General features: G+C 39.8%; 1 protein-coding gene across 1 annotated transcript; it reads left to right on the top strand.

Annotated features, from left to right (window-relative positions):
- Positions 1 to 277: 277 nt before the first annotated feature.
- LOC127450037 (hsc70-interacting protein-like) lies at positions 278 to 15,143 on the top strand. The gene is made up of 13 exons (XM_051713747.1): positions 278 to 403; positions 708 to 871; positions 1,155 to 1,206; positions 2,411 to 2,495; positions 2,952 to 3,025; positions 3,387 to 3,453; positions 10,174 to 10,258; positions 10,350 to 10,460; positions 10,921 to 11,023; positions 12,117 to 12,233; positions 12,305 to 12,362; positions 12,891 to 12,982; positions 13,988 to 15,143. Exons 2-13 carry the CDS (start codon positions 762 to 764, stop codon positions 14,117 to 14,119), a joined length of 1,086 nt encoding a protein of 361 aa, XP_051569707.1. The 5' UTR covers positions 278 to 403; positions 708 to 761; the 3' UTR covers positions 14,120 to 15,143.
- Positions 15,144 to 15,379: the final 236 nt, after the last annotated feature.

The raw sequence follows: 15,379 nt of genomic DNA on the forward strand, positions 1-15,379 counted from the left end.
GCAGTTTTAATGGGTTTCAATGGGGACATTTTTGTCCTGAAGGTCCTGAGTGTAGCTAATTTGTGCACACAGTGTATTATAGATGTATTATAGGAACTGAGGTTGAAATATGAAAATTCCTCCAAAAATACACACCTTTGGCAAAATGTATGCTGTTGGCATTAACACAGCCAAAACTGAAAAATACAAAAATGTACCTAAGGTCGCACAAGGGTTAACTTTTAATTTTCATAAACCAAAACGGACCCCTCTTGTTTAGATTTCAGTTAGTAGTTCAATTCCTGCCTGTGCAGAATTTGCAGTGTCGCGTTCACTGACTCACGCGTGAAGCAGAGCGAGTTCAATCTCGCGACCCCTCAAATCGCTTCTTGGGAAGCGCGTTTCAGAGACTTCGCTGTTTCAGGTACAACATTGATGTTTTGTTTGTTGAATTTGGAAACATAGGGACAGTTAAACTAATGAATATGTTAGTACCACTGTTGATTTAACAAGTCGCGCTTCCTCGTGCATTATTTCCAGAAGCTTCTATGGAGCGCGTGCGTTAATCCTTTGCACCACTAATTACGGATAATTTAGTGCACGGTTGAACATTTTGTGGTTTTTTGAAAGCACTTTCATGCGACGCAAGATGCATTTTGCTGTGCAGTGATCGGAGTCGGACCCGTCATACGATGGGAATATTAATGCATGTTTCCTTATTTTTCCAGCGTGCACGTGTGTTTTTCTCTAGGTGAGTTTTGATCCAGCGCCTGTAGTGGAATATGGACCCGCGCAAAGTGACGGAGTTAAAGGCCTTCGTGCAGATGTGCAAAGACAATCCAAATCTCTTGCACCTTCCAGAAATGAGCTTCTTTAAGACCTGGCTGCAGGGGTCAGTGCCTTATGAATCTGGGTTGTTGTTTGTGTTGTTTACGGTTTTAAATTCAGTATTGACTTTCAGTGCAATAATTTACATAATGATAAAAATGATCAAATCCCATAGGAATTGTGTAATAAAGTATTGTGTCATAAAGTAAGTTTTAATGCCTCCCAGAAAGTTCCAGCTCTATCCCCTTTTCAGTGGAGCACACGGACAAATGAAGCTGTGCATGGATTTATGACAGTTATGAGTTTTGGTTAGCTGTAAAATGTAAATATGTGTGACTTTATTGTAGAATGGGAGCCAATGTACCTATACCAACCAAGACTGGTGGTTCATCATGCAAGGTAAGATGTGAAATCAACAGTTGCATTGTCTATTGTGTCTATTAATTATTGATGAAATGTTCCAGGCTCAATGCAACTTCAACTCTATTGATGACCACAGAAAATAGCATCGACTCATCCCACAGTTTTAACACATTTACAGTGCACTTGCAACGGAAGTGTATGGAACAAGGAATTGCACTGTAATTCATGTTAACATAACACACATTTCCAAAGGATAGCCACAAGATCAAAACATTATGTTAACACAAAATTTGTGTGAGAATATTGACTACTGACCTTATCTGAGCAAAATTGTGCTGTAATCCACTATTTCAACTCCTGTTATAACCATGCTTCTGGACCAACTTTTGCATGATACAAACAAGGATAACAGAAAATGGACTGTTTGCATATAGAAAATATCCATTGCATGAATTACATTAGTAACACGTAGCTAGACGTTGGTATAGAAAAGTAGTTCCACCACTAACAGGATGATTTAGACAACTTTTCAGCTAATAAATAAAAATAATAATAATTTGTACCAAAGTATAAATATAAGCACTTTACCTGAAACAGAAGCTTCACATTTTGGTTTTTAAACCCTCCAGAATGCCTTAGACTTCCACTAAATGTGCATTACTGTAAAAGCAAAACAAACTGAGGGATGAGCCAAATGCGTCTTTAGATGTCTCTTGAAGGTGGCTAGAGAACCATCTGCTTGGTTGGAGCTTTGCAGGTCGTTTCACCAGTGAGAAACAGTTAAAAGTAAAGGTCTGGGAGAGTAATTTTGTGCCTCTGTGTGACGGCACATAGACTTGAAGTTGTGAGTGTATATAGCGGGGTATCTGTTCTGTTCTTTTATGTTCTGTAAGTGAACATCAATGTCTTCAATTTGATGCGAGCAACCATTGGTAACCAGTGCAGTTGAATGAAGAGAGACGTTAAGTGCAGTCTCTTGGTCTCGTTGAAGACTGGATCAATTGCGTAGGTTTGAATGTACATGCAGGAAACAAGAAGAGAATTGCAGTAGTCCAGTTTAGATATAACGAGACTTTTTCTGTGATAATCGACAGCATGACAGCGTTTAGGGCACAAAATAATTAAAATCGAGATTAGTGCTAGTTGTGCTGTTACAGTGGCATGAATGACTAAATATGATATGATCTAGATATTGCCTAAATAATGCCTGTCCAATTGCCATGTTTTCATTTGCTTTCAGGGAAGCTGTCCATGTGATGGAGCTCCCAAAGCAGCAGCAGAACCTGAACCAGCCCTTCCATCTGAGAGTGAAGAAAGTGAAGTAGGTGTGTGTCGTTTGTTGACTGATATTTCCTTCAATATCTATTGTTTGCTCCTCATATGCCATCTTGAGAAAGGCACGTTGCTGTGACCTTTTAACATTCCCTAAATGTTTTCCAGTTATTGCAGCTGTCACCTGTTTCAGCATTTCCCAAGTGTGCCACACTTGCCATTTCTAAACTCTCCCTACAATAAGTCCACTGGCGATCTTTTTTCTTTTTTTTTTTCTTGATATTCCTATCCTAGCTTGAGAGAAGAACCTTTCCCTTTCCATTATTCTTTTAAAGGTTTTAAGCAACAGTGACCCTATTAGGTATTTAGACATATATCAATCCAAGTGTCATTTATTTTCAAGAAAATAAATGTTTTACTAAAGGGAGTTTGTTATGCTTGAAATATTGAAACATGCTGTTATAAAAACATGAATGTGAATATTAATATGCTGGCATTAATTGCACCAGAAATCGACATGGAAGGTGTGATTGAGCCTGACACAGATGATCCTCAGGAGATGGGTGATTACGAGAACCTGGAGGTAAATGCAGTGCATGAACAACACGCTTTTATTTCAATGTATTGGACATTCAAATAAACCAATAAAGTCAGGAATAAGGCAGTGTCCAAGATACAGCCTTGCCATTCCTGCTCAGTTTTATATTACTTTGATAGATCGTATTCATTGTAGATAACCATTGATGCCAAGACTTTTGTATTGGCTATCTCTTTTTTTGTTTTTTTTTGTTTTTTTTTTTAAATAAAATTTTTTTTTTTTAAACATATGACAGAAAACGCAATCTATCTGCTTGTGATTTATGTTTACAAAGACTGTTATGATGCATTTAGTGTAAAGTGCAATTATACAAACAGGATGATAAAATAGTTTTCTTTTATGTCAGATTACTGATGAGATGATTGACCAGGCCAATGAGAAGAAGATGGAGGCCATTGGAATGTTAGGAGATGGTAAGTCACAACTTACTTGAAATTTTTAAATTGTGTAACCATAGTTTGCATTGCTTTAGATGTTGTAGCAGTCCATCATGTGGTTATAAGTAGAGGTTGGCCAAAAGTGGATTAATTAGCCAAAATTTGTTTAAAATTTATAGAATGATGAAAAAATATCTTAGTCTTTCCTTACTATGACAGGCACAGACACTGAGGCTTCAAGAGTCCAAAATTAATAACACTCCAAAAGCAGCTTATTGTGCATAATTCGGGACTTTTAACTACAAACAAGCCCGAAAAACTACAGGGACTTTTATTTTGAAATGACGAAAACTTGGCTTCTTTACAATGCTCTAAGTATTTAACAAATTAAGCTTTTTATAGCCTAGATATTCTCCAGAGGAAGAATTTCGTGTGTATGCACTGTGAACACTTTTTTTTTTTAGGTACACCTTTACACCTGCATATTCATGTGATTGTCTAATCAGCCAATCTTGTGGCAGCATTGCAATGCATAAAATCATGCAGATATGGGTCAGGAGATTCAGTTAATGTTCACATCAACCATCAGAATGGGGAAAAATGTGATCTCAGTGATTTTTGGACTGTGGCATGATTACATCATGATGGTGCCGCGGATGGCCGCCTCGGTGTGGAGCGCTTCTATTGTTTTGTTGTTTTTGTTTGTTTGTCCTGTGTTTAGTAATCTTTTTCCAGTCAGTTTTAACAGAGATGAACTGCTGAACATTTGACAGCATATACCAGTCAATCTTTTCCCGGATTTTGAATATTCGGACGTTTTGTTTGACATTCTAGTCGGAGGTGCGGCTGTGTTGTTTAAACGCGCTATGAGACGCAGGCAAGGGAGACGAGCAGGCGTGCTGGTCAAGCTCCGTTGGCGGGGCTTTCGAACAACGCTGCCGAGCATTCATCTTGCGAATCTCCGCTCTCTTCCTAAAAAAACGGACAGACTACATCTCCTCACCTGCACAAACAAGGACTTTTCAACCTCTGCTGCCTTGTGCTTCACAGAAACCTGGCTGAGTGAAGCCATTCCAGACAGTGCGTTACATCTGCCGAGCTTTCAGCTGTTCAGAGCGGATCGCATCACGGAGTTAACGGGGAAAACTAGAGGTGGTGGAACATGCTTTTACATCAATGAAAGTTGGTGTACAGATGTAACAACGTTAAAGAGGATGTGCTGTCCTAATTTGGAAGCGCTCCTTATTAACTGTAAGCCTTTCTACTCATCACGGGAGTTTTCCTCGTTTATTCTGGTGAGTGTTTACATCACGCCAAACGCGTGTTTGAATGCCGCTCTGCAACAGCTGGCTGATTAAATCAAAGACACGGAACAAAAATACCCGGACACAGTTATTATTCTTGGGGATTTTAACAAAGCAAATCTCACACATGAACTGCCCAAATACAAACAGCACATTACATGCCCCACCAGAGACAGAAATATACTGGATCATTGTTACACAACAATAAAGGATGCATATCGCTCTGTTCCTAGAGCAGCTTTGGGACTCTCTGATCACTGTCTGGTTCATCTTCCAACCTACAGACAGAAATTAAAATCTGCTAAGCCTATAGTAAAGACTGTACAGTAATGGACCAACGAAGCAGAGCTGGAACTACAAGCCTGCTTTGACTGCACTGACTGGAGTGTTTTTGAGGCTGCAGACACCAATCTGGATGAGCTCACAGATACTGTTACATCATATATCAGTTTCTGTGAGGATATGTGCATTCTTACCAGAACTTATTTAACATTTAACAACGATAAACCGTGGTTTACAGCGGAACACAGGCAGCTTCGTCAGGCCAAAGAGGATGCTTACAGAGTTGGGGATAAAGACTTGTACAATCAGGCCAGGAACACACTGAATAAGGGAATCAGAGTGGCTAAAAGAAGATACTCTGAGAAGCTGAAAAACAAGTTTTCAGCTAACGATCCTGCATCAGTGTGGAGTGGCATGAAACAACTTATGAATTACAGGACTCCTGCCCCCAACCCTGTGGTGGACCAACAACTGGCTGATGACCTGAAAGTGTTCTACTGTAGATTTGAAAGGCCCAATCTCACACCCCACACCCACTCTGACCTTCACTTCACACAAACACCAACACCTCCTGCAACCCCCCCTCCTCCCCCCTCCTGTTACTCAAACTGCACTTAAGATCTGTGAAGATGATGTGAGCTGCGTCTTTCAAAAACAAAGGATAAGGAAAGCACAGGGCCCAGATGGCATTTCACCTGCATGTCTTAGATCCTGTGCTAACCAGCTGGCCCCCATCTTCACAGAGATCTTTGATAGATCACTGGAGCAGTGTGAAGTCCCATGCTGCTTCAAACGTTCCACTATCATCCCCATCCCAAAGAAACCAAAAATCACAGGACTTAATGACTACAGACCTGTCGCCCTGACGTCACTGGTCATGAAGTCATTTGAGAGACTGGTGTTGGCCCACCTGAAGAACATCACTGAACCCTTTCTAGATCCCCTTCAATTTGCTTATCGAGCAAACAGGTCTGTGGATGATGCAGTCAACATGGGATTGCATCATATCCTGCAACATCTGGACAGACCAGGGACATATGCAAGGATCCTTTTTGTGGACTTCAGTTCGGCTTTCAACACCATCATCCCAGCTATTCTTCGGACTAAATTACACCAATTCTCTGTTCCCACGTCTATCTGTCATTGGATTACCAGCTTTCTGACAGACAGGCAGCAGATTGTGAGACGGGAAGTTAACTTCCAGCACCTGTACAATCAGCACTGGTGCCCCCCAGGGATGTGTGCTCTCCCCACTACTCTTCTCCCTCTACACCAATGACTGCATCGCCAAGGACCCCTCTGTCAAGCTCCTGAAGTTTGCAGATGACACCACTGTCATCAGCCTCATCCGAGATGATGATGAGTCTGCATACAGAAGGGAGGTTAAACAGCTGGCTGTCTGGTGCAGTCAAAACAACTTTGAGCTGAACATGCTCAAAATGTTGGAAATGATTGTGGACTTTAGGAGGAACCCCCAACACTGTCCCACCTCACCATTCTAAACAGCACTGTGGCAGCAGTGGAGTCATTCAGGTTCCTGGGCACTACCATCTCACAGGACCTGAAGTGGGAGACCCACATTGACTCCATTGTGAAAAAGGCCCAGCAGAGGTTGTACTTCCTTCAACAGTTGAGGAAGTTAAACCTGCCACAGGCACTGCTGATACAGTTCTACTCTGCAGTCATTGAGTCTGTCCTCTACACTTCAATAACTGTCTGGTTTGGTTCAGCTACGAAATCAGACATCAGAAGACTACAAAGGACAGTTTGGACTGCTGAGAGGATTATTGGTTGCCTCCTGCCCCCCCACTTCCAGAGTGAGGAAAAAGGCTGGAAAAATCACTCTGGACCCCACTCACCCTGCCCATTACATTTTTGAACTGTTGCCTTCTGGCCGACGCTTCAGAGCTCTGAGCACCAGAACCGTCAGGCACAGGAACAGTTTTTTCCCCCAGGCTATCCATCTCATGAACAGTTAAAACTGCACCTTTGAGCAATAATTAATGTGCAATACACAGCTTAGTTTTTTTATATTATCCAACACATCCTACCTCTTCTGCCATTACATTCCCTTGCACTGTACATAGCCGATTTGTATTTAGATTTGCACTACATGTGTGTGTGTGTGTGTATATGTATGTATATACAGGTGCATCTCAATAAATTAGAATGTCGTGGAAAAGTTCATTTATTTCAGTAATTCGACTCAAATTGTGAAACTCGTGTATTAAATAAATTCAATGCACACAGACTGAAGTAGTTTAAGTCTTTGGTTCTTTTAATTGTGATGATTTTGGCTCACATTTAACAAAAACCCACCAATTCACTATCTCAAAAAATTAGAATACATCATAAGACCAATAAAAAAAAACATTTTTAGTGAATTGTTGGCCTTCTGGAAAGTATGTTCATTTACTGTATATGTACTCAATACTTGGTAGGGGCTCCTTTTGCTTTAATTACTGCCTCAATTCGGCGTGGCATGGAGGTGATCAGTTTGTGGCACTGCTGAGGTGGTATGGAAGCCCAGGTTTCTTTGACAGTGGCCTTCAGCTCATCTGCATTTTTTGGTCTCTTGTTTCTCATTTTCCTCTTGACAATACCCCATAGATTCTCTACGGGGTTCAGGTCTGGTGAGTTTGCTGGCCAGTCAAGCACACCAACACCATGGTCATTTAACCAACTTTTGGTGCTTTTGGCAGTGTGGGCAGGTGCCAAATCCTGCTGGAAAATGAAATCAGCATCTTTAAAAAGCTGGTCAGCAGAAGGAAGCATGAAGTGCTCCAAAAGTTCTTGGTAAACGGGTGCAGTGACTTTGGTTTTCAAAAAACACAATGGACCAACACCAGCAGATGACATTGCACCCCAAATCATCACAGACTGTGGAAACTTAACACTGGACTTCAAGCAACTTGGGCTATGAGCTTCTCCACCCTTCCTCCAGACTCTAGGATCTTGGTTTCCAAATGAAATACAAAACTTGCTCTCATCTGAAAAGAGGACTTTGGACCACTGGGCAACAGTCCAGTTCTTCTTCTCCTTAGCCCAGGTAAGACGCCTCTGACGTTGTCTGTGGTTCAGGAGTGGCTTAACAAGAGGAATACAACAACTGTAGCCAAATTCCTTGACACGTCTGTGTGTGGTGGCTCTTGATGCCTTGACCTCAGCCTCAGTCCATTCCTTGTGAAGTTCACCCAAATTCTTGAATCGATTTTGCTTGACAATCCTCATTAGGCTGAGGTTCTCTCGGTTGGTTGTGCATCTTTTTCTTCCACACTTTTTCCTTCCACTCAACTTTCTGTTAACATGCTTGGATACAGCACTCTGTGAACAGCCAGCTTCTTTGGCAATGAATGTTTGTGGCTTACCCTCCTTGTGAAGGGTGTCAATGATTGTCTTCTGGACAACTGTCAGATCAGCAGTCTTCCCCATGATTGTGTAGCCTAGTGAACCAAACTGAGAGACCATTTTGAAGGCTCAAGAAACCTTTGCAGGTGTTTTGAGTTGATTAGCTGATTGGCATGTCACCATATTCTAATTTTTTGAGATAGTGAATTGGTGGGTTTTTGTTAAATGTGAGCCAAAATCATCACAATTAAAAGAACCAAAGACTTAAACTACTTCAGTCTGTGTGCACTGAATTTATTTAATACACGAGTTTCACAATTTGAGTTGAATTACTGAAATAAATGAACTTTTCCACGACATTCTAATTTATTGAGATGCACCTGTATATATTCATACATGTGTATATGTATATATATATTTGTGTATGTGTGTGTGTGTGTGTGTGTGTGTGTATGTATATGTGTGTGTATTCTACATATACTTTTTTCTTTTCAATATCTATCTATTTTTTTATTCAATTTTAATTATATTTTTTTAAAGTCTTGTTGCTGTTTTTGTATTGTTGTGTATTGGAAGCTCCTGTCACCAAGACAAATTCCTTGTATGTGTAAGCATACTTGGCAATAAAGCTGATTCTGATTCTGATGATTGTTGGTGCCAGATGGGCTGGTTTGGGTATTTCTGTAGCTGCTGATCTCCTGGGATTTTCACACACAACAGTCTCTAGAATTTACTCAGAAAGGTGCCAAAAACAACCAGTGAGTGGCAGTTCTGCGGACAGAAACGCCTTGTTGATGTGAGAGGTCAACGGAGAATGGCCAGACTGGTTCGAGCTGACAGAAAGGCTTCGGTAACTCAAATAATCACTCTGTATAATTGTAGTGATGCTATTCTGCTCACTACAATTGTACAGCGGGGTAATCAAAGTTACCGTAGACTTTGTCAGTTTGAACCAGTCTGGCCATTCTCTGTTGACCTCTCTCATCAACAAGGTGTTTCCATCCACAGAACTGCCGCTCACTGGATGTTTTTTGTTTTTGGCACCTTTCTGAGTAAATTTTAGAGACTGTTGTGCGTGAAAATCCCAGGAGATCAGCAGTTACAGAAATACTCAAACCAGCCCATCTGGCACCAACAATCATGCCACAGTCCAAATCACTGAGATCACATTTTTTCCCCATTCTGATGGTTGATATTAACTGAAGCTCCTGACCTGTATCTGCATGATTTTATGCACTGCACTGCTGCCACATGATTGGCTGAATAGATAATCACATGGATGATTGTTGGTGCCAGATCGGCTGGTTTGAGTATTTCTGTAACTGCTGATCTCCTGGGATTTTCACACACAACAGTCTCTAGAATTGACACTGAATGGTGCCAAAAACATCCAGTGAGCGGCAGTTCTACGGATGGAAATGCCTTGTTGATGAGAGAGGTCAACAGAGAATGGCCAGACTGGCTCGAACTGACAAAGTCTACGGTAACTCAGATAACCGCTCTGTACAATTGTGGTGAGAAGAATAGTATCTCAGAATGCTATTCTGAGATGCGGGTTGGCGCTGTTTTGGCGGCATGAGGGGGACCTACACAATATTAGGCTGGTGGTTTTAATGTTGTGGCTGATCGGTGTATATATTTCACCAGACCAGACAAGAAATGATGGGGGAAAAAATCTGAAACTAACGGCATAAAATTTTTGCCGATAACTAACTGATAGTTCCAAAAAGCAACTATCGGCACAGATTAATTGGTAAAACCGATATATCGGTCTACCTCCTAATTTTAAGTGGAAACCAACAAACTGTTCTGGTCTTTTTAGGTGACCTACAGAAAGCTCTCGACCTCTTCACAGAGGCCATTAAACTCAACCCGAGACTGGCCATTCTATACGCCAAAAGAGCCAGGTATCAACCAATCCCGGCCTTGTGTTTTAGCTGATTTCATTTCTGATCGTTTATGGCGTTGATTATGACCTGTTTTTGTGTTTTCTTTCAGTGTGTATGTGAAGATGCAGAAACCCAATGCTGCGATCAGAGACTGTGATAGAGCTATTGACATCAACCCAGACTCAGCCCAGCCTTATAAATGGAGGGGGAAAGCACACAGGTAACAGGTTGAATTCATTATCACTGTAATATGAGAGAAACTACTCTTCTGATGTAGAACAAATAAGTGTTACAGTGTCCTAACCAGACAGTAATTGTTCTGTCATCATTGAAAACAAAATGCTGCATGAAGCAACAAAATTGCACTCAATCAGAACACAACCCTCATTTTTTTTATATATATATATATATAGTGCTGGTGAGCAGGATTTTGGACCAGTGAGATTTTACTATGGGTGGAGCTACTCGGAACAACATGACAAAAATAGAAGCCAAGTGATCAACAAAATGTATATTTATTATGCAACATGTCTTGCAGGCACAACTGTTTAGGACAAAAACTCAAATTAATCACTTTGTTTTATATATGTTGTGCCTAGTTCACATCTAGCTTGTATCTGCTGTGTTTTAGACTCATTATTATATTGCTGTCATGCTGAAGATCTCTCTCTCTCACACAGGTTGCTTGGGCATTGGGAGGAGTCATCCCGAGACTTGGCGATGGCCTGCAAACTAGACTATGATGATGAAGCCAGTGCCATGCTGAAAGAAGTCCAACCTAAGGTATCAATGCCACACTCTAACACTGTTATGTGACCTTTACACAAACACATGCTCAAGTTCGGGAAAACGGTTGTGAGAACTGTGCCATTTATAAACATTCAATCAAATTTCAGCACTTTCAAAAATATGCGATTAATTGCAATTAAAGGTAGTTTAGTTCACTCAAAAATGAAAATTCTCTCATTTACTCACCCTCATGCCATCCCAGATGAGTATGACTTTCTTCTGCAGAACACAAATGAAGATTTTTAGAAGCTTTGCAGGTCCATACAATGCAAGTGAATGGTGACCCAAACTTTGAAGCTCCAAAAAGCACATAAAGGAAGCATGAAAGTAATCCAAAGGATTCCAGGGGTTAAATATTGAGCTGTGGGTGAGAAACAGATCAATATTTAAGTCCTTTTTTACTTTAAATTCTCCTCCCTGCCTAGTAGGTTGTGATATACATAAAGAATGTGAATCGCCAAAAACAAAAGAACAACTCTTTGGAGAGAAGAGCGCAAAGGAGGGCTGTTTGAAAGTGGAGATTTAAAGTAAAAAAGGACTTAAATATTGATCTGTTTCTTACCCACAAAGAAGTTAAAGCAAATTTAGAGTTGATGTTGTTAAATGCTATGTAAATTTAACTATGGCATATCACAGCTCAACTAAAGCAATGATTACATTGCGATCTACAACACCTCAGGATCCACTGCAGCCAAATAAGGTCAATTTCCTTCAGAGGGCACGCTCACGAGACGCAACAGGCAATAAAGATGAGGCTGAATCCTGCTTCTTAAATTGCCAGCTTTTTATTCAGTGAAAGGATCGTGGTGCTTCACACTACACACCTCAGTCACTGGCGAGTGAAATCTGAATTTGTTCTAGCCAGTGGCGAATTAGACATTTTAAAATCGCATAGCCCGAAATTTAGTCACATATGCAAGTGATTTACTCACAATGTAGAGGCCTGTTTTTGGGTGAACTATTTCTGTAACTCTGAAAAATCATGGGATTAATTGCGGAAAAAAATTTGATCGAATAACAGCACTAAAACAGTAATGGAGTACATTATCTACATTTTATCTCATGTAACCTCAATTGTCCATCACAGGCCAACAAAATCATGGAGCACCGGCGCAAATATGAATGCAAGCGTGAAGAACGTGAGATCAAAGTGAGACAAGAAAGAGTGAAGAAAGCGAGGGAGGAGCATGAGAGAGCTCAAAGGGTAAGAAAACATGATGATGCAGTGTCTTAATTTAGAGTTGGTCTTGTTAATGTGTGTCTGTGTGTGTGCAGGAAGAGGAGGCCAGACAACAGGCTGGAGGTGCACATGGAGGCTTCCCAGGATTCCCAGGTATATCAAATCAATCAAATCAAATCAAATCACTTTGTCACACAGCCATATACACAAGTGCAATTGTGTGTGAAATTCTTGGGTGCAGTTCCGATCAACATAGCAGTCGTGACAGTGATGAGACATATACCAATTTACAATACCATCAAATTAACACAACACAATTTAAACATCTGTTATACACATAATTACACTCAACAATATACATATAATAACATACACTGTACAGTATACAATACGCTGTTTTTGTTTTTTTTGTTTTTTACTATATAGATACACATTATTCAATAAAAATTAAAATATATATAAAAAAAAACAAAAAAAAAACAAATGTTAAATACAACTAATCCTTGCTGAAGGGTATATAAAGTCTGTTTATTTCAAAAATTACGTTCATAACAGATCAACAAGATTATTCATATGATAGTAAAACCTCAGATCTCGTTTGAGGCACAGAGTTTGAACACTTCATCATCACTTAATTTGAAATTGTATATATTGGGATTGACATTTCCACTGACCTTTTAGGAGGTGCTGGTTTCCCTGGTGGAGCTCCTCCGTTTGGAATGCCTGGACTTAACGAGCTATTTAATGACCCAGAGGTTCTCATGGCTATGCAGGTACAATTAACCTTACAACACTGAGCACCAGAATGGTTGATTTGAAATGTTAAAGGGATTTTACACCCAAAAATGATCTCATTCACTCACCCTCATGCCATCCCAGATGTGTATGACTTTCGTTCTTCGGCAGAACACAAATTAAGATTTTTAGAGGAATATTTCAGCTCTGTAGGGCAATACAATGCAAGTGAATGGTGATCAAAATGTTGAAGCTTCCAAAAGCACATAAAGGCAGCATAAAAGTAATCAATGCAACTCCAGTGGTTTAATCCATGTCTTCAGAAGCAATATGATAGGTGTGGGTGAGAACAGACCAAAATATAACTCTTTTTTCACTGTATGTCTTGCCATTGTAGTCTCTAGGCACAATCATGATTTCAAGCTCGATTACACTTCCTAGTGCTTGATGCATGCGCAAAGCACTGGATGGCTCTAAAGGAAGTGTAATGGAGCTTGAAGTCATGATCGCCATGGAGAATGCTGATGTAAAGATTTTTAGTGAAAAGGAGTTACATTTTGGTCTGTTCTTACCCAAAACTGATTGGATTGCTTCAGAAGACATTGATTAAACCACTGGAGTCATATGGATTACTTTTATGTTGCCTTTATGTGCTTTTTGAAGCTTCAAAGTTTTGATCAATCACTTGCATTGCACGGACCTACAGAGCTGAAATATTCTTCTAAAAATCTTCATTTGTGTTCTGCAGAAGAAAGTCTCATCTGGAATGGCATGAGGGTGAGTAAATGATGATTGAATTTTCATTTTTGCATACTATCCCTTTAACGATCACAATTTAGATGAGTTTTCTTTTACAGCCTGACTGATAAATCAGTTTCATCTGCACGTTTTCATCACATGTTAAAATCTAGTTTTGAGATATTATTGGGCCTGATTTATAATATTTGAATTCTGCATTTCATCTAACATACATCAGGCAGCATTGACAATTCACTGTAATGTCTCGAGAATTCATACATTTCCATTACCTTCTACTTGTCTAGGATCCTGAGGTGATGGCAGCATTCCAAGATGTGGCGCAAAATCCCGCCAACATTTCTAAGTACCAGGGCAACCCCAAGATCATGGCCCTGATCAACAAACTCGGCTCCAAGTTTGGCGGCCAGCAGCCTTAATGGGCAGAACGAGTTAATGTGAATGAGTGAATGGGGAGAGAGTGAGTCAAGTTCCAATACTCTGATGTAGCTTTTTCTCTTTTTCTGATCTCTACAAGCATTTGAAGTAGAATACTGTTTTACCAGAGTCGTAACTTATATAATGATATGCAGATGTAGGAGAAGAAACTATGAAAGAGTATTGGAACAGGTATTCTGTCATTGTTTACACACCCTCATATTTTTCGGGTTTTTCTGGCAGTATGTTAGTCTCAGTCACCATGCATTTTCATTGGATGGAAAAGAGATGCAATTAAAGCGAATAGTGACTGAGGCTAACATTCTGCCCTACATCTTTTCATGTTCCACAGAAGAAAGTCATCCAGGTTTGGTAAATGATGACAGAATTTTTATTGTTGGGTGAGCTATCCCTTTAAGACTATGATCTTAATCTCCTCTCCAGATAATTTGGGGACATTTGAAATTTATAATGCAGATGTTCTCAGTTCTGGATTTGAGAAGCACATCTCTAGCTGCACAGACAAACTGCAATGAACAAAAGTGCAGCCAACCATTTCAGGAGATTTAGTATAATTCTAATAATCACATTCATCCATTAATTAGAACTGCTTATGGTTTTGGTCAAGGTTTTTCCCAAATCATTCTTCTTGATTCGATTCACTTAAACATCAAACATTGTGCGCTTCAACAAGATTGATTTGGTCTAGTGGGAAGTTCAATGTGGCTTCATTATTCTCCAGATGAAGATGGCATCTAGGTTATATTATCACACATGATTATCATTTCTTGTCCAAAGCAAGCAGTCAATCACTTGATTTCATAGATGTTCCTTTTAAAGGTATATGGTTAACATTTTTTTATTTTTATTTTTTTTATTTTTTTTAAACATTCTGCTTACCCTCAATGTAACCTAAATTTTTTTGAAAATCCAATGATGAAACGCACTCTTTCCTTTTGTAAAAACATTTGCATCTAATATTGAATTTCATGATGATTTTACTCAATAAACATTTTGGTTGTTGCACATTTAAGTAGTCTGTTAATTAACCAGCTTGAATTTAAGATGGTTTAAAAGAAATGCAATGCATACTGACACCCTAAATTATTAATTCAATATTATTTTCTGCAGCGCTTTTTACCATACATATTGTTCCGAAGGAGCTTTACAAAAATAGTGCCGTACAAACTCCAAGTTAGCAAGGGAAAGACTCACTAAGGTGTGAGGAGCCAACACTGCTGGGCATGGCCTCCTCCTAACAC

Source organism: Myxocyprinus asiaticus, chromosome 13 (genome assembly GCF_019703515.2).
Source record: "Myxocyprinus asiaticus isolate MX2 ecotype Aquarium Trade chromosome 13, UBuf_Myxa_2, whole genome shotgun sequence".
NCBI lineage: Eukaryota > Metazoa > Chordata > Actinopteri > Cypriniformes > Catostomidae > Myxocyprinus > Myxocyprinus asiaticus.

Excerpts from the sequence above, each read along its gene's own strand:
- LOC127450037 (XM_051713747.1), top strand. The coding sequence starts at position 762 with ATGGACCCGCGCAAAGTGACGGAGTTAAAGGCCTTCGTGCAGATGTGC. Across the intron at positions 12,363-12,890 it reads AGGCTTCCCAGGATTCCCAG|GAGGTGCTGGTTTCCCTGGT; the intron begins GTATATCAAATC and ends CTGACCTTTTAG. Across the intron at positions 12,983-13,987 it reads AGGTTCTCATGGCTATGCAG|GATCCTGAGGTGATGGCAGC; the intron begins GTACAATTAACC and ends CTACTTGTCTAG.